This window comes from Euprymna scolopes, chromosome 13, assembly GCF_053919585.1.
Source record: "Euprymna scolopes isolate OS-2025 chromosome 13, ASM5391958v1, whole genome shotgun sequence".
Lineage (NCBI taxonomy): Eukaryota > Metazoa > Mollusca > Cephalopoda > Sepiida > Sepiolidae > Euprymna > Euprymna scolopes.
This window is the reverse complement of record NC_136494.1, coordinates 75,656,594-75,681,456: the sequence shown is the minus strand read 5'-3', so window position 1 is coordinate 75,681,456 and position 24,863 is coordinate 75,656,594. Positions and strand designations below refer to the sequence as shown.

Below are 24,863 nucleotides of genomic sequence, written 5' to 3'. Positions count from 1 at the left end.
TTTTCTTCTTCCTTTTATCGAATATCGCGAGACACAGCCAGAAGTAGTAGCACCAGATTCACCGAGAAAGGGGGAGAAAAGAAGGGAAGAAAGAGAGAAGAAAATACACCAATTACAGGGGGGAAAGGAAGGGGAGGTAAATAAAGAAAAATAAAAATAAAATTTCTACATTATTAGCCTTAGTATCCTTTCCATATAGTCTTGGATACCCTCCGAGCTACCCTGTCTTACATTAGCTAACTCAACTATATGCGCGTTGGGGTTTATGACAATTTCATAGTATTCTTCTAAGGAACTCTTCAACCCTTCCCATGTTATATGCGCATTGTTAACTACCAGGGTACTAATGTATTGTCCAACCAAACCCCTTGTTGTTAGAAGAGATGCTTGACATTTCTCTTCATCCAGAGCTCCTTCCACCCTAAAATATCTCTCTAAGTCGTCACTCCATCTTTTGTATCCGCAATTTTCTCTCGTCTCTAATGGATTTATGTTTTTAAGCAGGGATTCTCCCCTAATTGTGTTCGACACCGAACTAACAGCATTCCTTAACTCCGTTGTCAAACCCTGAATGAAACTTCTAAAAATTTCGTGCTCCCTTTTTTATGCTTATTTTATTTATTTTCTTAACCTACGTATTCAACAGTATGCAATTAAACGAAAGAAATCAATTTAACACTGGAAAAAAATTACAATCAAATTTTTAACGAAACAGTAAAAACAATCATGAATTTTTAACGAAATTTGAGTTTTTTCTTGTTACTCAATGCATACAAAATACGTGTCATCTACACATATACACATATAAGCTTGTTTGTCATTGTGTTATTTATTCTATACATTTTTTTAGAGCAGAAAGACACAGGGAAATATCGAACGTTATTTACCTCTCTTTGGTCTTTTTTCTTGCTTGTTCTTTGTTTCTTTTTGTTTGTTTTTTTTTTTCCTTCTGTTATATTTTCTTTTTAAGGGTTCGTTTCACGTTGTCCGTTGTGCTGATTCTATCTTGCTTTTTTTTTAAAAGCAGAGGTCACGGCAATCAAAATTTAGTTGTTAGATTATGAACCTTTTTTCTAGAATTCAAATACACAACAACACATTTGGGTATAAGCAACAGTCTGTTTTTATCCCTTGTTGTTTCTCTGTTATGGCGGATAGAGAGAGGAGTGGGAGAGCGACAGAGAGAAGTATATCGTTGCGTCCGCTTGGTTGACAATCAAAAATCTATCGGCCAATCTTTTTTTGTGTCACTTTTTCCTGTCAAATTTTACAAACATCAACATAACCAGATTCCTTTAATTGCAATATTCTTTCTCAAACAATAACAAATTTTGTTTACATTCGTGAGAAATATTGAAACAATTCTGATTCAGCTGTCATGTTCCCCACATTCCATCCGAAGACGCATGCCACATTTTTATCCATATAAATACATATATATATATATATACACTTATACACATATATATACTAGCATGTCAACACGGCTTAGACCGGACCTTTGTGTAACATATGTATCTAATTATATAAATTAATAAAAGATCAAGCATATATAACAGTAATTAAACCCCAATATTTTTTCAAAAATGTTCACTACGTGTTCTCAGCTGCATCACGAGTAAGCTGCTGGAATCTGTGTTTAGCAGAGATGTGATCAACTACATCAGCAAAACAACCTACTCAGCGATATGCAATGTTGCTTCCGTTCTGCTAGATCAATAGCTTATATTCTGAGTACCAAGAGAATAGAGATGCTATCCAGTGTTCTTAGGTTCAAGTTAAATGCAAAGTAGTCATATTTATTTAATATTGTTAATCGACAGAACATTCGTATTCAGTTAGAGAAGTTCGTGTTCACAATCCAAAGTCACAAGGCGATTCAGAGTAGAGTGTAGCATTTGGTCATGGAATTTTAAATTCCTTTTAATACAGTAAAGCCTGAAAAAGAATATAATATAGAAAGCCGTACCATCCTCATCAAGAGAAGATGGTTAGAATTGACAGTTAAAGTCGAGATGAGCTCTTGTTTTTTTTTGAAATTTTGCACTTGTGGGGTGGCAAATACGCTGGTCTGTGGCGGAGGATTTAAAGAGTCCTGATGTCGCGTTATCGTTTAAAAGAGTCAGTGTAATTTTATTTTTTTTTACTTCAAATAACAATCCGTGGGTATATTTATATAAATGGATACCAAAAAGATGGTTTATTATTGTGCGATAACTCGGAATTGAAAAAAAACAAGAGGAGGCTTGTTAGAAAACAAGGGGTTAACTGACACTGAATAAGAAAATATCAGTAGCCAAGAAAAACGAGGATCAAGAGAATGAGAGGGAAGGAGGGGTATATATATATATATATGCATATATATATATACCCATGCATACATATATATATATACATGCGTGTATATATATACATATATATATGTATGTATGTATATATATATGTATGTATGTATATATATACTAATAGCCGATGGTAAGGGGTGTCGAGAAGCTTATGGTTTGGCAGGGTGAGTTAGGGGGTGGCTGTTTTTCAAAGTACTTTGGTATGAACACTTATTTCACGGGTGTAGATAATGGGAAGTAAGGGTCAAATTCAGGACTGTAATTAAAAAGTAGATTAAGTTTGAATGGGTTACTTAAAAAATAATTAGTATAAAGAATTGGTAAATATAAGAACCTATTGTTGCGGGATGATATATTCGGGAGAGGTGAGACAAAATAGGTATTGGCAGATATCAGGTTGCATTGTTGGGCGGTTGTAGAAAAGTTTTTAATTTAGGCTTCAGACGAAGGACATGTGGGGGAATTGAAGTGATGATGAATATATGGAGAATAAATTTTGCTATCGTATATCAATATAGGTATGGAGGGGGAGGGGGTGCTTCAATTTGATGCAAAAATCTTTACTTATCCAACACCAATAATTGATGTAATATCTATATTAAATAAACGAATAAATCTCTATGCATTAGAATATGTTTATATTTTGTCGTTTTATTATTACTTCATATTCACTCTTTTTGCCTCTCTGTCTCTCTCTCTGTCTCTATCTATCTCTCCCTCTCTCTCTCTCTCTCTCTCTATATATATATATATATATATATATATATATATATATATATAAGATTGGACTCTTTCCACAGTATATATATACTGTATATATATATATATATATATATATATATATATATATATACTGTAGAAAAAAGTCCAATCTTAGGGTTTTACATTTTTAATTTTTTATGTAAACCTGGCTTTTAAAAATTCCTGTTTCATAATTTGAAAGCTTTTACTCAGCTATATGGTTGTCCCTAGGGATCGCGTTTTTCTACTACAAGTTTATTAACAGTAAAAGTTTGTTAATTATATATATATATATATATATATATATATATATATATATACACACACACACACACACACACATATATATATATATACGCATAACTTAAAAACCTTGTTCTCAATACTTAATATGAACCACATTAATTCAGCAGACGTTGCTAACTGAAAAGAAAAGTATCACTATCCTTCAGAGGGAGATTCTTAACCATAATAAATCATTGATTAATAAGATAAGCCACATTCATCATCATTTATTCATTGAACATTGGGCAACCAGGCGAACCAAATACTTTTCGTTACACCTTCCGTTTTTCAAGAATTCTCTGACATTTGACACTTGCCCTGTGAATCTCTTTGCATCATTGGCTGCATATGCCGCTTACTGACACGCAAACCCCTCCACACATTACATATGTGTCGAGAAGGACGTGTCGGTAAAAGGAACTCCCAAGTCGCTTCATTGGCTCATATTAGGTAATTCATCAACTCAACTTTTAATAATTGAAACTGCGGTTACGCATTGTACTTCAATATCTTAATGCCGCATTTCTTCGAGTTGTTTATGTGCGGCTTCTTTGATGTAGGCACCCCTTTCACAAAGCAACATGCTTAAAGACTCCATATATATTCTTGATGATATCTTTCTATGATTCAACGTTTTCTGATTGTGTCTCAAACTCTACTGTTTAACTCTCTAAAGTTTTATATTATGATTCGTTATCTCGCCAGAGATAATAGCCGTTTCATCACATTGCTTCCCTATGATAGCTCCCTTATGTTTCTTACGTTTTCAGATGAGGATCGATAATTTCTATTTTGAAAATTCTCCTGAGTTTTTTAGGGTTTGTGTTAGAATATGTATACTATTTATGTAAGATTTTTTTCTGCAACAAAAACAATGAGTAGCCGACTTCTTTAATTTGCTTTCATCCTTCTCCTTTAATACGAATAATGAATGTGGCTAAACTTGGAAAGATTCAGATCCGGTACCGCACTGATTAAAGTCCCACGCTCCATCAGTAGGTCACAAGTTCATACAGTCAATATATATATATATATATATATATATATATATATATATATATATATATATATTACAAGTGTGCGTGTGCGTAAAATCTTTTTACAAAATAATAATCGAATTAGTTAACCTAGATACTTATAAAGAATATAGTCTGTAGTGTATAATTTTAATTAGGAATTAGAAAGATATATGTCGAACCAATGCCAACAATAGAATCGTTTTATCTCTGAGAAACAGAATTATTAATTATATCAAAAGCAAAGCAATCATTGACTTAAATAATAAAGAATAATAAATTCTATAAAATATCTTTATTACAAACTCATATGCAAATTAGTTAACCTTGAGCCTTATATACGTCTACAGTTTATAACAAGATTGTACGTCTCACGTTTAAAGTTAGATTAACTTGAAATCGGTTTTGCTTTCACCGTTCGTGCGTTAAATGGACCTAACCTACGGTATTTGTTTATTTATATAATAAATAGCAGAAATAGCTGATGTGCACATGTTAGCATTATTCATTATTGCAGGGATATTTAATTTGCACGTGTATGAAATGTTCAAGAAAGTATTATCTAAAATTACCATTCAATTAGAAGTTGTTAAATGAGTATTACATTTCATGGTAGGATCAAACCTAAGTTCCGAGTGATATGCAGCAAATTACCCGATCAAATTTCTCTTAAATCTTGGGTTGAGCATATTGGAAAGTGATATTCAAATTACCACTAGTATATTAAGCGATGCTCTTTGTGTAAACAAACTGAGCTTAGGTATTTAGACAATATCAAAACATTGTTAATTCACTGCCCGCATAGCAGCAGCCGATTAGCGCAACGGTCGTGCGGTCGGATTTCGATCCTGACTTGAGGTAGTTGCTTGTCTAGCCGCGATGATGAGCTGTGAAACAGCGAAACAGTACTGTATGTGGATGACTTTAATGTTCCCTATCTTGGGTTGACCATATTGAGAAGTGATTTACAAATTACCATTAGCGTATTAAGCGATGCCTTTTATGTAAAAAAAAAAACTGAGCTTAGGTATTTGGACAATGTATAAACATTATTCAGCAGTCGAATAGCGTAACGGTTAGAAGCTCCGACTGTCGTTTGGGCGGTCGGATTCGATCCTGGCTTGAAGTAGTTGCTTGTTTAGCTGCATTGATGAGCTGTGAAACAGCGAAACAGTACTGTAGGGTGATGAATATATATATATATATATATATATATATATATATATATATATATATATATATATATATATATACGGAGAGAGATCGAGAGAAAGAGGAGGGGAGAAAGAGAGAGAGAGAGAGAGAGAGAGAGAGAGAGAGGGAAAGTGAGAGATACTTTGAGTAAGCGAAATTGTTGACAGTGGTTCTTGCTAGACAAATATTTGTTGCAAATTTTTTTACAGGGGGTGGAGCATAGAATGAAGCCTAGTCGAGTACTTGCTTGAAATTCAGATAAAGAAGATGGTAGCATGGACAGAGGAGAAGAAGGCATCATTGCCAAAATGATACTGCTTGGAAATTTAAAGATGTCAAAATTTTAACACTGATTGTGGAATAAGAAGATAATTTGCAGTCTTCTACTATGCCTGGGACAGAAGCTTCTGCTTTGCACTACACCCCCCTGCTCCTACTGCAGTTGAACCGTTTTGAGGAGTCAAAATCACGATGCCCTCCTTGTCTCTAAGAATAACAGAAGGAGTTATCGTCAAATAGCACAAGAAAAGGAGATATGATAGCCCTAGAGGATCTGATTCGTGATATACACGAGGATACGCAGGCAATGTCTCATCTTTTTCTTAGAAAGAAATAGTCAGAAGCTCCTTTTTGTTTCTTAATTCCTTATATTGTTTCTTTTTGTTTTCTATATGTTTATTTACTTCTTTCGAGATTTATTTTCTTTCATCTTTCGTTTCTATGGATTTATCTGGGTTTTGGTTCTTCTTTTAATTTCTTTATCAACCTTTTCGCTCTTGTTTTTCTACAACTAATTTACTTCTTACGCCTTTTTCTTTTTTTTTTTTTTTTAACTTTTTCCTTCCTTACTCCATCATTTTTAAGTTTGTTTGAATATTTTTTGTTTCTTCTTTTACTTACTTTTCTCTTCATTTCATATGTTTTTTTGTCTTTTATTTTATTTTTTTCATCTTTACTTCTGGTCTTTATTTCTTCTTCCACTCTTCCTTTTATTTACTTTTCTGTTTGTCTCTTGATTCCTTCTTTTATTTTTTCCGTTTTCTATTAATATTATATAACTAATTTTCTTCATATGTTTAGTTCTTATTTTCGTCTACCTTTTCTTATTTTCCAGCTCTCATTCTTAATTCCTTCTTATGTTTTCTTCTTCTTTCTTTAGTATTTTCTACGCCTTTTTCTTCTTTCTGCTTATTTTTGGATTATTTTCGGACATCGTTTATTGCTTTAACATCAACAGGTGTCATTTTGAATATATTTACAAAAAAAAAACAAACAAATTAACAAATCTCTTACAGATCCAACACATTCTGTTTCAAACGTATGCGCGTGTTAGAGAGTAGATATATGTCTGAGTTTGGGGCCCCCGGAAATATTTTGTCATAAGAGACTGTGATGTTTATCAGGATCTCTATATTTCTAATTATCTATCCATGTATGTATGTATATATTAAATTACCGTTTGTTCGTTTAAACAGCTTTTAAAGGTAAATATGATTTAATTTAAAACTATGTTTTTTTGAATTAAAGGTTCATACAAAAAAACAGTGATTATTAAATTGAAAGTTCAAATTTTTGTCCTTTTCGCCCCTCCCCCCAAAGCGTATTATAATATAGGCGTAAGTGAATCGTATCTAAAAGTAGACGTTGGAGATCCAGCATGGAGATGTCTATTTGCATTACTGTAGAGTTGAATGTAATAATCAAAGAAAAAAGCATCCTCGTGTGTGTGTATTGTGCGGTTATATAACTTACCCTCGGATGGGATCTGAGAGAAAGAGAGAAAATAAAGATGGCACCATGGATTTATAAGGTGTAATCTCGTGGAATCTAACGAGATCTCATCTTCCACTGCACACGTATGCAAATGGAATGGGGTCAGTTTTCTAATGAAATGCCAGTTGGCAGAGGTGGTTGGGAGGACAAGTGCTGGAGTTGAGAGAGAAAGTTGAAAGTGACGAACTCTAGCTGAACTTTTGCTTATCGTATTTATTTTATTTTGTTTTGCTGTTTACCAGCCCATTTAACAGCAAGTTATTTCGACGTAATGTGGGACAAGTTTGACCTTAAATTAATACCAGAATTGCACGGCTCGACCCCTGTACTTGACTGGGTGGTGAAAGTGGAACTGCATTGTCTGTTGTCTAGTGTGAAGAGCATTGAACACATGGTTCTTCTACGTCTGTCCGGCGGGGCTTTCACGGTATATCAACAGCTTAGTCTTGAGGAAAAACAGGATTATAAAAGAATCAAAGCAGCAGTATACAAGGCGTTTGCTATCAACCCCGCCACTGCTTAGGCTTCTAGGCTATGATGCCATCAGAGCCCTAGGTGGTGCTCACATAAGGCAGACGGGAGCGGTATAGTTTCAGGAGACGGTTCCAGTGTGATTATTGATCAGCCAGACTCTTTTGTCGAATTTGACCAGTAGCAAAAGGCTTGGACAGACGCGTTGAAGTGGTCGGAAAACCAGGAACCAGCCAAACTGCGAAATGAGGTAACAGAGTACCATGTACCCGAACAAATGAGGCCAACATACAAAGAGGAACTTCGTTATTCGATCAAGGATGGCTGATTGATTCCCTACCCCTATCAGAAACTTGGACCTCGCAGAGGCCTGATTCTGCTGATGGCGGTCGCTCAACACAACAAAGCAATGGTAATGCCAGTGATGAACTACCGTGAACTGAACGCACATGTTAATACGTCCACGGCGAATGCTGACATTTGTGCCAGCAAGCTACGAGAGTGGCGCCAGCAGAGTTCCAATGTGTTCATGCTGGATCTAAGAAAAGCCTACCCGCATGTCCGAATCAGTGAAACAATCTGGCTATTTCAGACGTTGATGTTTACTGGCGGAGGTACTGCCTTACCAGACTAGGCTTCGAGCTGAACGTGGCACCCCAAATAATGAAGACCATCATTAACGCTGTGTTGTCACAGGAACAAACAGTAAAAGATGGGACATCGGCGTACCTTGATGACATATATGTGAACAAAGACATTGTGTCATCATCACGTGTAAGGTCCAAACTGGCTGAGTTTGGTTTGACGTGCAAGGACCCAGAACGTTTGGAGAATGGCGTGCGTGTCTTGGGCCCGAATGTTCTACAGGAACGAGGGACATTGAAATGGAGACGGGAAACTGCAGTTCCTGAAGTGCCCGATGTCTTCACGAGACGAGCTGTATTTTCCCTGTTTTGAAAACTTGTGGGGCATTTACCAGTGTGTGGATGGACTCGTGGGGCAACAGGCATCATAAAAAGGAGGGCAAGCTCAGTCACCAAAGGCTGGGATGATGAAACAGCCGACGATCTGTTTGTTTGCATGGTGAAGGAAACCATCGCAAGGGTAAAGCAGGATAACCCCGCCAAAGAACACTGGTGCGTTCAGGGAGACAAGTTGAAGGTGTGGGTGAATACGAGCTCTCTGGAATTGGTGTGCTGTTGGACGCCTGCTGGTTGCGACCGGCGAATGACGCTGCTAATATAAACCTGGCAGAGCTCGATGCGGTGATAAAAGATATCAACCTGGCACTCCAGTGGGAGTCAGGAAATTACGCATACACATGGATTCGCTATGCGTGTATCACTGGATATCAGACACACTGACAGGCAAGACCAGGGTGCGCACTAAGGCAGCCAGCGAGATGCTTATCAGGCGGAGGTTGGAGACCGTAAAAAGGCTGGTAACAGAGTATAACCCGTCTGTGAATGCGGTACTGGTCACTTCAAGTTGCAACCTTGCTGATAGGCTCACTAGGGTGCCACAGAGATGGTAATACATTATGAAGAATAAAGCCGAGCCAGTACCATTATGTGCCGCCCCTATTGCGGTGGAGGATAAAATCAGGAAGATACACCACCTAAATGGACACCCCGGAGTGAGACGGGCATATTTTGTGCAGTTGCCTAATCCCTCGGTAGTCAATGAATACCAAACAGTCTAGTCAATCGATCCCGCCCCGGTCAGATGGCGGAAAAGTTAGCTGAGAGTAGACGCGACTTGGACGCGACTGAGTATGGACATAACCCACTACAGCAGCCAGCACTTCCTCACCTTGATCGATTGTGAACCGACAAGGTTCGCGATCTAGCGCCGTTAATAAGACAGGATTCCTCTAGTGTAATCTGTGACTTGGAGTCCATATTTTATGAAAGGGGGCCGCCTGAAGAGATCCTTACAGACAATAACACGGCCTTCTGCAGTGCTGAGTTCAAACGTTTCGTAGACAAGTGGGGAATCCAGCTCAGACACAGATGTGCATATGTACCGAGTGGCAACGAAATAGAAGAGCGGTGCCATCGAAGCGTGAAGAGTATCGCGGCAAGAAAACAATGCACGGTCGAAGAGGCGATCTATAGATATAATGCAACACCAAAGGATGGCATGACTGCTGCAAGCGCACCAACCAATGTGATCCATTGCTATCGAGTGCGTATCAAGGACATTAACGCCCGTCTGCCTGATCGGTAGGAAACCTGAGGGCCGTATGAGTTAGGGGACACTCTCTGGGTGAAACCGTGATGGTGCAACTGCGAACCCCAACGCTGACGCTGATAGTTCACAAACCGCTTCTGAGAGCTCCGATGAAGATGAAGTAGTCCAGTCTGATGGCATAACTGTACGCCCTAACGCTGATACCAGTGGTTCTGACGCCTCTTCTGAGAGCTCAAATAAAGATGAAGTAGTCCAGCCAATCCCCCTTCGTAGGAGCTCCTACAACAAACGACCACGTCCACCATGCCACATGTATGGCCTGGAGACCAGGGGGGTGTAGAGTTGAATGTAATAATCAAAGAAGAAAGTACCCGCGTGTGTTTGTATTGTGCGGTTATACAACTTACCCTAGGATGAGATCTGAGAGAGAGAGAGAAAATAAAGATGGCACCATGGATTTATAAGGTGTAGTCTCGTGGAATCTCACGAGATCTCATCTTCCACTGCACACGTATGCAAATGGAATGGGGTCAGTTTTCTAATAAAATGCCAGTTGGCAGAAGTGGTTGGGAGGACAGGTGCGTGAGTTGAGAGAGAAAGTTGACAATGACGAATTCTAACTGAACTTTTGCTTATTGTATTTATTTTACTTTGTTTTGCTGTTTCCCAACCCATTTAACTGCAATTACATTTACACTTTAGCATAGAAAGCAAAATACAGGAAGGAGCTTCCAAATCCAGCAGTTGGAGGAAAGAAACTATTCGAGTAGAAGTCTTTTCAGCATCTGCGGACATCAACAGTAAAGTGGTGTGAATTTGCTGCTTGTCGGGTGAGTAGGTGTACGTACATCGATGGGGTAGATTCTATGTGTTCATCATAGCATTTCCTATTAAAAGTACTTGTAAAACAGGCTGTGATTGGGCTGAGATTGGAGCTTGATCGTTAGTGCTAGGCCAATTAGATTTTGGACTCGTTTTTGCAAACTGTCTAAGAGAGAGAGAGAGAGAGAGAGAGAGAGAGAGAGAGAGAGAGGGGGGACTAGTGATTGATGCACCGGTATATATGTAACAACAGTATTCAATGCATTATTGCTTTGTAAAAATATAGGATACTTTCGGATGTGAACAATTCTCTAGCACTGTAGCGGGAGTGACCATTTTTCTTTCAGTAGCCTTGGCAATGTCCTCGGTGTATTTGTTCCAATTCTATGTTACTTGTAAATGTAAGTCCAAATCAAGTTATTAAAGTTTTTTTCTTCAAAATCTTTGGATTCGGCATTAAATAACCTGAAAAGGGTTGATATTCCGTAAAACAAAAACAACCAACCAACTAAATCAAGTCAAAGAATTCTTTTAGGATGAGCTCTTCGTTTGAGTGTTATTTTATTAAAATTATTTAATACCAGCATACGATCGGTTCTAAGGAGAGCAAATTAAAGGTAATACATTAAATATTAGGATAACTTTAACCAAAACAAACCGTACACACATGTCGGTCTTTAACAAGCTTAGAAATACCGTCCTTTTGCTTCCGTTAAAGAAAGAATACATTGTTTGCAAGAGTACTTACGTCGACATTCCGGTTTAGTATCGTTGAAGAGTCCTTCGAATTCTTCGAACGCCGGCACGCCAGCATTGTGAACGAAATGCGAGAAGTTGTTTTGAACGATGGTGCTTCGACAGGAGCAAGTGTTCCAGGGATTTGAACAGTCGTGCCACGGCAGCACAGCACGGAGAGACGAGAAAAAGTAATGCAACGAATAAGTAACGATGATATTGTAGTAGATACACATGAAAGATCCTAGAATGGTTGTTGAATAACCGATACCTTTGAGAAAAATAAAAAAAACACATATGTATATATATATATTTAAAGAGATTTCCAATAAATATTAATACTTTTGTATAATTACAAAAACTAGTTTTTCATACACACGCAATCGTCAAGGCAGCAACTGACCACGGATCTCAATCCTAACCAACAAAACCATATTGATTCGCAGGCTAACGTCTTTGGCTCGCACACCATTAATTAACATTTAAATGGAATGAATCAAGATACTTATGCAACCGTGTAAACGGTCTTGTCATAATCAAACGGCGGCAAGAGTATTCGAAAACCAGGAAATTTTGAATCGTGCATGCAGTTAGTAAACCTCTCCATTCTCAAATCAATAAATAGTGCTCTACTTTAATCTTAGTAGAGAAGAATACTCGTCATAGGCTGGGAAAAATATTCCATATACAATAAGGCAATATTACCTGAATGAGAATTCATTATAACTATCTAATAACCAGAAGCTTGCATGCACGGAAACCGTGGAGGCGTAACTGCTTTCCAGACGATTCGCCTCCAACTCCCAACATACAATCCCACCACAAATTTACATATGCTGATGTTAAAATCACCCCTTCTCATGCCCGCGATACGATAAAAAAAATCTTAGATACCTCCAAGGCGTGTGGGCTTGATCTTATCCCTTCTATACTAATTAAGAAATGCTCACCGCGTTTATGAGCGTTTTAGAAGAGTAAAATCGATAGATATGATGAGGTTTTACTGTATGTCTAGGTTCTTCATTTATATTTTAATTAAAATCCATTATAGGATTTGGATTCTAGAAAATATATAAAAGTTAAGGCATAAGGTTAGTGAGTGTGTGTTTTTTTTAAATTCGCGTTCACCTCTAACAAGGCGCATCGCTACATAGACGTAAGGGCCTAATTTTTGAAACCATGCCTAGGGAAGATTAACAAGATGTTGGTTTATATTACATTTAAACTTCTGCATATTAGTACAGTAAGGGAAGCAGGTAGCAGGAAAGGAATTCCAAAGTCTAACTGCCCAGGAGAAGAAACCATAAGAGTAGAACGATTTCTGCCATTTAGGGACCTCAACAGTGCAGGAGTGAGATTTTGTTGTACCTATTTACTATGCCTCCCCACGGGACAGAGTTAGAAACCAGGGTCGTTTTTTAACGTGGAGAAAAGGTACAAAAATAAAAATTGTCTCAGTCGTGAAGGATTTCTCCTCCACCGAAAGAGAACAAGAAATAGAAGTGCAGCATCTGAAGAACAGATACTACACTTTGAGATATTAAATCTTTTATTCATGTTAAAAAATACATTCAAAATTAACGTTGAACAAAAAACTTAGGCACATGGCCAACTCAAAAGGGGGGATTTTGGGGGTCGTTGGTCATCCTTGTCACTCCAGAACTAAACAAAGTCAGAAGTTTCTCCCAGCTAGTATCTTCTTTCACCATAATACCGCATTCACCCTTTCATATTGGGGGACGTCCTTGTAACTCCCAATTTTTAAAACATTTTTTATTGACGTGTAAAAACAAAAAAGATAACAATAAAATGGTAACAATAATTCATTTGTGTCGAGGGCGGGGGAAGATACTACACTTTGATCTTGTCCCGAAGGCCAAGAAATTGGAGTGAGATTTTGTTGTAAAGCTCAGCTGGAAATTTCCTAATTATAATAGCAGGGATGAGATCAGGTCCACACGCCTTGGAGATATCTAAGTTTTTTTATGATATCGCAGACATGAAAAGGGGGGATTTTAACATCATCTAGTGTAGCTTCAGTCCGCATATGTACATGTGTGGGGAGGTGTATGTTGGGAGTAGGAGGCGAATCGTGTCGCAAGCAGTTACGCCTTATCGGTTTCCGTGCATGCAAGCTTCTGGTTGTTGGATGGTTATAATGAATTCTCAATATTGCTTTATTGCTATCAGATGACCGTTTAGTTTATGGAATGCCAAACTGTAATATATGGATTTTCAAATGGAAGGTCCCCATTACATTATACCCCTATCCTTCATTAAAATTCTCCGAAAAATGATCATTTTCAGAATTATTTATCTACTGCCTTTATTTAAAATAATTTCACAAACTTGATCTATTTGATAATGCGTTACACAGACGGGTAGTCCTCGGGAATTAACTTTGCACTTGCATGGTATGTGTAATCTTAGGTACACAGAAGGAAAAATGAAAATTATTAAAAAAAAATATTGTAGTCATCCTATATATTGTTGGGAATGTTTTGCTGGGGTCACACAGAAAAAAAGATTAGTCGAGCATAAAAATAACAGAGGAATAGAGAAAAAAAGCATCCATCACTCCTCGGTGAGAAAGAGGCCATAGGGAAGAAAATAAAACATATACAACGATGTCGGAGTTTTTTATGTACTTACGACTGAAAGTATCCTGTACAGCTACAAGGCCAGCATTCGCCCATATATGGAGTATTGTTGCCACATTTGGGCTGGTGCATCTGTCTCTCGCTCCTGAACAGGGTTCAAAAGAGAGTCGCTCACCTGGTAGATCCTGAACTGTCATCGAAGCGTCAACCTCTGTCCCATCGACGAATTGTCGCATTCCTCTGCCTGTTCTATAAATATTTTAATGGCGGATATTCCGACAAACGACAAGCCCTTGTACCCCTTCGACGTAAATACCCCAACACACCCGACAAGCAGCTTAATCACACCCCTACACAGTAGAGATCCCTAAATGTAAGAAAGCCTTTTACTCTAATAGTTTCTTTCCTAGAATTGCTAGACTTTGGAATTCCCTTTCGGCTTCCTGCTTTCCCAATTGTACTGACATGCAGAAGTTTTAAGTGTAATGTGAACTTATATCTAGCTGTTAAAATCCCTACATAGTAACTCTGCAACTTATGTCCCCGATAGTAGCCCTGTACATCAAAGTGGCACTGTGCCTTATTTGGGGTGGAATTGTAATAGAAAAGTAATAAAAAAAAGAATTCCCAGTGACACTTTTCCTGATGTGTGAATTAATTCATCTAAGGATGCAATTTCTTATATAGAAACAGTTCCTTTCTAAAGAGATAAACCTACAACATTCTTGTGAGATTAACAACACATCTAATGTAACAGTGCCATTTCATGTATGAAAGTCAGTCCTAGAAATTTATCAATCCAATGAGAGGGCCATTCATTCTAATCTGAATAAAGTAAGAATCTGAGTAGCAATGGTGAAAATATAATAGAAATAATGCTGCCGTAGATGTTTGTGTCATCTGCATAAACGTAAACGAAGTATCTGAAAAAGTAATTCGGGAGACAATTTCTTAGTAAGAAGTAAACCCGGACTACGAATGAATCATTGAGGCAGACCGGCCATGATTCTATGAGTTTCAAACTTCCGTCTATCAATGACTACTCTTATAAATCTATCTGAAAGGATCGATTTGATAGACCAGAATATTTTCACACATTGCATAGGTGTTAAGATTTTGATAAAATCATATTAAAGGCTAAATTTTCTCAAAGGATTTCGATATCTTAAGAACTAGGGGTCTAGAAAGGAAGACAATATCAATGGATTCACCGATCTTACATGATATTATCAGTACATCAACTGTTGATCTTGTAGGACGACATCCATATTGCTTTACACTGATTAGGTTATTCGTTTGTCTGACGTGAATAGAAAAACCTGGATTTATCATAGATTCAAGTAAGAGAATCATGAAGCTTAGGATATTGATAGGTCGGCATTAAACTGCAGAAAACTGATGAAGCTTTTTAAGTTTTTGAAAATCATTTATTTTTTTTAGCAAAGAGTGAATAATTTTGTAAGACTATGAACTAGTTTGATTAGAACTTTTTAATCACTATGATTGGAATGTAAACAGGATCAATTGACTTGCTAGCATAAAATATATAATTAATTTAACAACACATATATGGAACTTGCTTTCCGTGTTTGCATTTATGGGAAAAATCGGGTAGGCGGCCTTCATCACAAAAAGTGGAATTTAGTGCAAAATTATTTGAAACAAGATTGGCTTTTACTGATTTTCCAGAAATTACATGTTTCATTGATGACTTTTTCACAAAGTTTTATCCAAATGTCCAACAATACGTGTCTTAATCATCGTTCAATTACCACTCACCTTGGTGTGGCGTGAGAAACTCTCAGTTAACCTGAAATTATTATCTCTTAGAACTGCCTTACCTTGTTAGTTCAAGAATCATATGGGGATTATTTTGAGAGACATTAGTTTTCAAGTCACCTGCACATGTTTCGGTTCAGTGTGTTTGAAATGTATCCTAGATAACACAAGCTGATGATACGATTACCAAAATGTCCGCGTAACATTAAGCGATAATGAAGACTGTGGGACATTCTTAAATGAAAATTGGTCGATACATCTGGCATAGAATAAAGATTTGTATTAACTAAAGTAATGTTTTAGAATTGATCTTGAATTTATTTCCAACAGTCTCATGACTGGCTTCCCTTATTTTCTTCTTATTCATTACAACATGCGATAATTTTTTTGTTTATCTTTTTTGACAAAAGGATGAGAATTGTTGGTTTTCAGATTTACTTTTTTTCGCTCCATACATCAAGAGGTTTTATGCCTTCTCCTGGGTGATTTTTATAAAAATATATTATACTAGCGGGAGCGCTCGTTTTCCTTCCTTGTCGTAAAACACGATTAAATATGATATTTTAATTTGCCCAGAATTCCTACATATTATTATAGAGTCGTGATTTCAAAAGTAAAAAAAAGCCATCAACTAGATTTGAAACTAAAAGCAAAATTTAGCATTCAAAGCAGGTGACGTTTACCACTGTACCAACATGACGCGCATATGAACAATGATTAAAAATTAAAAAAAAACTAAAATTAATGTACAAAATGTATCACGATTTTTTCAATTTGGATCCATTTTGGAGCCCTTATATACTATTTAACCAGATAAAGACCCAGAAAAAAAAACGGTCTGTAAAAAATCCAATCATTTGAGGCTCCTATCCTGCTCTGCGACTTTTAGTTTCGGAAGAGATAGAGTTAAAAAATGTGGAGACAAACGGACAGGCATATACAATCTTGTATATATTAGATTATAATAGTTTTTTTACAAAGGAGTCACCACTTATCAAGGCCCGGAGACCACTCTAAGATAAGGGTTAATGAGTATACACTTGTCAAGGGGAACATGTCGTAGTGCTTCTTTAATAGTGAAAATTAGTATTATATTATATCTATATATATAAAGTAGTAACGTTCGTGTGTGTGTGTGTGTGTGTGTCTGTGTGTACAACTCCAAATCATCAAAGAAATATAACGGCCATATGTGTGTACACCTCTCCCGGTCAAGAAATATTAATGCCCATGTTAGGATACTTCTGTCAAAGGAGACATTATATTGTATACGGACTTTCAATATATAGCATTCTTCAAACCACTTTTACATTATTGAGTTACGGTCATTAACATATTACATTAAATGAAATCTATTTAAATAATTACCTCGGTGACATTACTTATTCGACATAATAGCTTTGTTTCAACTGTACTAATTAATTTTTTTAATTATTTAGTTTATTTTAATTTCAAGTTATATTTGATTTAACTTATTTTATCTGAAATCTGAAACCGTTTTATTTTCAAACAAAAACCCAGAAAACACAAAGGGGAAATAACTTCGATAGTTTAATTGAAAAATGTTTTAAACGGGGCACGTTATTAAATATTTCCTGTTTTTGTTTTCATTTCAAAATATTATTCTAAGATGAATTATCATTTTTATTTTTAATTCGGAGGAAATGTTTTTCGCATATTCTTAATTTTTAGGTAAGCTTTTTTATTTGTTAGAGAAAATTTATTAAAACTAATGTCCTCATTTACTTGCATCCTCACGAGGGCAGAGTTAGTCCACCGACACATGTGAACAAAATCCATCGTCCCCTGCTCTTTTTGTTTTTTGTTTATAAAATTTAATCGGTGTTGCCCAGGATTTATTATAATAATTATATCAAGTGTGTTTAATTGCCCGCGAAACAGATTTTCTTTATAATTTATTTAATATCTAAAATTAAAAATGGTCAATTTTTACGTCGTTTAACCCCCAGAAAAAATGGTTAATGCAAAGTTTCTTTCCAACTCCTCCAAAATCTTGAAAATGACGACTTTTAATGGTTTTCGATGGTGCTGAAAACGAATATCATATTTAAATTTGGGGCAGATAAGTAGTTTTTATGATAAGAAAAGTTACTTTTCCAAAAAGTGGGGGAACAGTCACTTTCCTATATAAATGTAACGTAAAATGGGCACCCATTTTCTACCCATCTAATAACTTCTTCATATCGTAAAACAAATTTAACTGTGATATTCGTTTTCAGCACCACTGAAAACCGGCGCTGTTTTTTTACTAAGAGATTCGTTTATTTTTCATAATTTAGGACGTAAATAATGCTGTCAGTAAGCTTATACCATCAGTTTACAAAAACATATTTTTGTTTTTCATTTTTTATAGAAGTGGTATAGTTTTTACCAGGTGCTTCTGCAGTTTACTTTACCGCTTCCTAATGTAAAAATAATTTTTGTGAAATGTTAAACTGCAGAGGCACCTGTTCACAACTATACAAGTTGTATAATGAAAAAGAACGAAAAACAAAAGTATGCTTTTGTAAACTTACTAACAGCATAATAAGCGTCCTAAATTATGGGATGAAACAGCGCCAATTTGGGGGGGGGGTGCTGACAACGAATATCGCAGTTAAATTTGTTTTATGATATGAAGAAATTACTAGGTGACCAAAAAGTGGGTGCTCATCTTTTGTTAAATTTATATAGAAAAGTGATCCCCCACTTTTTGAAAAAGTAATTTCTTCATATCATGAAAACTACTAATCTGCCTAAAATTTAAACGTAATATTCGTTTTCATCACCACTGAAAACCATTAAAAGTAGTCATTTTAAAGTTTTTGGGGTAGTTGGAAAGAAACTTGACATTGACCAAAAAAATAAGACCTGTTTTTTGTGGCCATGTACGTTTAAGCAGTCTTCATAAATAATATGAAAGAAGAAATTCTGGAAAAAAAGAATTTAACATTTTAACGTAGGGGATAACTTTTCTATATAAATTTGACGTTAAATGAGCACCTACTTTTTGGCCACAAAGCGTTCAATCAGAGATGTCATCTCTAGCAGCTTTTCAAGTTTAGCAATCGAGGGGGGAACAAAACATGACAAATATTTTTTTTTTTAGTCTTTTTGTGGTAGGGGCGGGAATTACATTTGAAACATAAAATAATGATGAATTTAATTAATTTTTATGAAACCATTCTGTCCTTTCACCTAACAATTTTATAAACAGAACGAACCCCAAAATATGACAAATTCAATTTTTTTATGGGGGAGGGGAGAGGATTATATTAGAAATATAAAATGATGAAAATGTGATTTAATTGTTTTTTTTAATTAATTTTGGTAGAACTTTTTTTTTCTTTTTTTTTTTTGCAATCGCACGGCCATTCACTGCTATTTTTATTGATAAAAAAGTTGTAATGATTTATTTTTAATTATCTTTCCTTTGGTGTGGCCTTTCCAGTGCTCAATATCTGAGAATAGTTTTTTTCTCTTTGTAGCTCTCCTGCTGAAATATCAAATGGAGAGGGTATCACATACTTCTTTTTTTGGACGATATTTTCATCCGTTCTTTTATTTTTGTTGTGGGAGTATCCACGTTGCCCATGATGAAAATGATTAGTATACCGGTGTGTTTCAAACAGAACTTCATGTCAACCCAGGCAACGCTGGGTACCCATGCGAGTTAACTATTATTATGTTATTGTTACTACATTATATTAACGGTTTCTTTATAACCTTATAAGTCACTCTTCATCACTCCTACTTCCTCTAGTACTACTACTACTACTACTACTACTACTACTACTACTACTACTACTACTACTACTAATAATAATAATAATCCCAATACTTTTATTAAACAGCTTTTCTATGAAATACATATATTACTAATACTACGACTGTTACTATATAACAGGACCGAACTGCACCATCCACACCGAGTGTCTCTAACCTCGTCGAACTGCACCCAATATGACAGGTGTTCTTTCGATCGTACGTTGTCCCGTCACAAGTTTGCCTACTGATCCTCTTCACATATTGCATTTCCATGGTGGGGCAAAACAAAGCACATTTACACTGGGATATAAGGGACTACTATTTGGGACCATGTTTAGGGGAGATGAATGAGATGTTAGTTTATATTACATTTAAACTTCCGCATGCCATTGCAGTCAGAGAAACAGGTAAAATATAGGTATTTCCAGCGTCTAGAAGATAAGTTATTAGAATAAGGGCTTTCAGGCATTTAGTAACCTCTACAGTAAAAGTGTGGGATCTTGTTGCTAAACATTTTGTCGAGGGGGATGCACGCCAAGGGGCTACACGTGCGTTTAGTTCTTCAGAATGCATTCTATTAAAATACTTGTAAATAACCGCAGGGATGCAATATTGCGTAGATGAGACAAGGGTTGGTGCTTAGTTGACATTACGGGGCGTATTAGATTAAAGACTCTTCTTTGGATTTTGCTTAAGAGGGAGTGAGTAGTACTAGATGCAATAGCCTAGACATGACAAAAATACTTTATGAGTGGATAAATACTGGTTTTGTGACGTTACCGGATACTCTCAGGTGTGGTTAATCTTCTAGCAAGAGAGAGAGAGAGAGAGAGAGAGAGAGAGAGAGAGAGAGAGAGAGAGTACCTTCTTAATGTCTTCAATGTATTTGTGTCAGTTTATGTTGCCTGTAAAATGTAAATCCGTGAAGTAATAAGATAACGAACTAATAAGACGGTAATCGAGTGAGCCAGTTCTTTCACCAGAATTCGTTTACTCTGACACCACAGAGGTCATTTCACAGCTATTACGAAACGACTTGTCTGTTTGACGCCATGTGAACATTTCTGGGTTATCTAATGCCAGACCACATCTTATATATGAGAGTAGTTTTATAACGATTAAATACGCACAATCTGTTAACATTCACATATAATAGATCCGAATCAATCGCACCTGGTTCACCGGTTTTTAAAGCTGCTTTCGTATCAATTTCAACTCACGCAATTTTCGAGGAAGACTATGATGGAATTTTGTTGAGATTTATTATCGCTTGAATTCTTATGTAATATCTATAAACCTCTTGCTACTCACCTGATATCATTTCATTATTAATTAAAAACAAACTAAAATAGCATTACATATCAATATTGAAATTTTCCTTGCGTGCACTAATTTATCTCTGGGAGTCTCTATCTCTATCTCTGTGTGTAGCTCTTGTTCCCTCTCTTACCACAAATATTCAGATACATGTGAGTAAAAAATAACCTGAAAATCGAAAACATCCACGTAAAGTTAAAATTAAGTCAAGCGTAAGAAATTTCATCAAAAGTCTTGGATTTAAATACGTGTTCTGATATCACGGCGAAGAAATCCGAAATAAAACGTGACTAATAGAACAAAATTAAATATTTGGCCTATATTTAGCGCCATTTTGTTTTAACTCTGATTTGGTTTGCCTATTCAGGTAAATAAGAATAAAACATTAAAGAGGATGGCATTATTGAGCAAAAATGTGTTTATGGGTGTCTAGTTTGCTACATTATTGCAGCTTCAAGGAGAGAGAAATATACAAGAACTTATACTGCGATGAAAATCTTTACAAATTAAGTTATATACTACTTCTGTGAGGTGTTAAGAACATTTGGAGATTGAAGTATACTCCAGAGTATGATGCACTTTTCCTTTTGTTCTCTCTCTCTCTCTCTCTCTCTCGCTCTCTTTCGTCTCTCTGTTTCATCTCTCTGTTTCATTCTCAGCTTCTAATTATTTCTTGGTGGTGAGCGATAATATGCCTTGGTGATAATCGTTTAAAAAGCGCGAATAGTTTGAAAACCAATATCACTTTAATTTGATAAACATTTCGGTGCTACTTTTTAAAGAAATAAGCTTCCGTTCAAAACCAGCGCTGATCGGGATTCATTCTTGGTTAAACCATTGATCCCATTCTCTAAAGTCAAATCTCTGTTAATTTGGAATTTTGCTAATTAAGCTACGTTTGATAACTAACGATGAATGATAATGAAGCACATAGTAACCGATTACTATAATCATTTTATTTTAATGTCTATTTAAACCATATAAAAATATGTAGGCGACAAAGAATAAATGACATATTTAATTTAATATATATTCGTTTTAAAGGAATACTATTATTTTTTGTTGAAAAAAAAGTAACCTAATGAGGTTACTGTTTACGTAATTAGGAATCTGTAATTTGGTATTCTGTTATTCTAGAACGACTAACAGAACGATAACAAAACAATGGCAATGAAGTAATAAGTGCATTTAAATATAACATAAGTAGGCGAAAAGCAATAGGTAAGACAGTGTAAGAATTATATATCTATACAAGCGTCAAACGTCTAAGCACACCAGAATAGTCGGAAAAACAACACACGTGTAGTAAGAAGAAGCGCATTATGAGGGAAAGAGCGGAGTAAATGTGAAATCGCAAAATTAAAATACAAAACGGTGCAATAAAAGTATGACACTTCCAAAATATATTCTCGGGTTATGAGAGTTTCAGTGGGAGTAAATATGCGTGTGAAAGATCAGCACATTAAACTATTATATTTATCGTTCATGTGCCCATTGTTTGATTGCGTCAAACACTCGGGGAGCTAGTATCTGTGCCAGGAAATTTTCGAGCGGCACCCTTTATTTACTTCATGGGAATAGCGTGTTCTTGCTCAGTCAGCCATGACAGTATAGAGGTCCTAAGTAATTCGCAATTGTATTTTTCGGTCAGCCACACTGAAGGATTTTGAACTGAAATAGATTCCTTATTTTTGATGATAGCTTTCTGTTATTTTAACGCAGTCTGACTAAGACATTGGAAAAATTTTTTTTTTCAAAAATTCAAAATTCAAACAATCTTTATTTATGACAAATAATGTCTTTTAAATATTGCCCATTTTCAGCTTCGCATATTTGTGCTCTTTTTAAAACATTATTCATGATAGATTGCAGAATATCTGGATTGCGATTTAACTCCCTTCTCCTGGTGTTTTTCCTCATTTATTGCAGGGTTGGGAGTTTGTCTTTCTTTAGGATATCACCACAAGAAAAAGTCTGGGGAACGTGGTGGCCATTTGAAAATCTAAGGGCGAAGCTGAAAATGCGCAACATTTAAAAGATATTATTTTTCATAAATAAAATTATTTAAATTTATATTTCTAAATGTCTTAGTAAGATTGTGTAAAAATTACAATCATTATCATAAATAAAAACTATTTAAGTTCAAAACTCTTCAGTGACTTTTTGACCCACTGTAGTAATATTTAGCTATGTCCACTCCAAACAAAGCACATTGACACTGGGATATAAGGCACTATTATTTCAATAAACGTCCCTACGACAAGCTCTTCCAAGAAAACGATTGTGTTACAAAATACTAGCCTTCAAAATCAAGGATCACATTTTGATTGCGTTCGAATAAACCTGCTGGCAGTAATTATCAGGGTTTCCACTGACGAGGACGTAAGTTTGAAACACACGAGTCTGTAAGTTTAAAAATAATTATTAATAATGATAAAAAATATGATAGTTATGCCTATCTCTTTCTCTCTCTCTCTCTCTCTCTCTCTCTCTCTCTATATATATATATATATATATATATATATATATAATGTGTTTGTGTGTATGTGTGTGTGTCTATTGAAAGGTTACATATTGAGCTATAATCTATTGTTCCTCGCGTCCCTGTAAAATATCCACTGCAAAATCTCGTTTAAGTACAGAACTCTTTAAAAGTTCTTTCCTTTTCAGTTTAGCTTAACCTAAACTGAGATTCTATGAGCAACACTTGTTCACAAGAAATAAATGTTTGTGAAAGACAATATCAAGGACATCTTCCCAACCGACTACAACAGGGTGATTTTCAAATTCAATGTTAAATCCTTATTAGGCTTCCATCTTAAATGATTATATTAGGTTGGTGCAAAAAGCATATTTTTACATATATCGTTAAACGTAAAAAACGACATTCTTTTTGCAGCAACCTAATATGTTAAGTGTAGCGCTAACCATTTTTACCAATCCCTATGCTGATGTCTTACTGTTTCTCGTGAGTAACACGTATGACATCTTGTACCTCATAAAACGAATGCAAATTAATTACTTATCATATCTGATGTTTTAATATTCGCTCTTATGTTACATAAACACATTTTTTTAAATACATAATGGGATATAGTCACATATCTAAAAGTAACTGTGTGATTAGTGTATTATTGGCTGTGATAAGTTTGGTAAGTTGTGTCTTTAATGTATTCTTTACACCTCGATCATCTACATTCGAAATATAATCTAGATTATTGCTAAGTTGCAAAACTCATTATCTAACTTACACTTGAAATTCATTGCCGGGCACGATAGAACAAGATTATTAGAAAAGTAATTAAACTAAGAATAAACCTTTTGTTTAAATCGATGCCTCCTTTCAGTCTCCAACGACAAAGTATACATCCTGTAGGGGCGGATATGCATGTAATTGTGTGGCAATGGTTGAGCAATCTCCAACACCTCTCCTGAATTTGCACTGCTTGAGTCCAGTGGCAAAGAGAAGTCGAGGACGACTGGAAACAATACTGAGATAAGTTGAAAGTACATACAGCGTCTGGAAATCCCACATTGTCACCCATTTGGTACTGGCCAGACTCCTGGTTACTTAACTTCGGTGATCTGACGGGAACCGGTGTGAAAAACCTGATAATGCCGTAAAGCATGTGTTATGTTCGTCATATTAGTGCATACTTTCTCGAATTTGTTATATGATAATTAGTGTTATCGAATTTTGCACTAGAACTATTCATATTCCATGAGAAACTACATAAACGAAGTGTACAAAATCAGATTGATGCATGGCCGATAAGTACAAAAAGTAAAAATATAAAAACCATGTACAAAATCAGATTGATGCA

The 24,863-nt window shown here is 35.8% G+C and overlaps 1 protein-coding gene across 1 annotated transcript in view; it reads right to left on the bottom strand.

The window, feature by feature from the left end:
• Nucleotides 1–24,863, bottom strand: part of LOC145292075 (sodium- and chloride-dependent glycine transporter 1-like) — a 180,757-nt gene that overhangs the window by 85,370 nt on the left and 70,524 nt on the right. Inside the window, exon 4 of the mRNA XM_080138131.1 lies at nt 11,589–11,846. Coding sequence (XP_079994257.1) covers nt 11,589–11,846 — 258 coding nt within the window. The remainder of the gene's footprint in view (nt 1–11,588; nt 11,847–24,863) is intronic.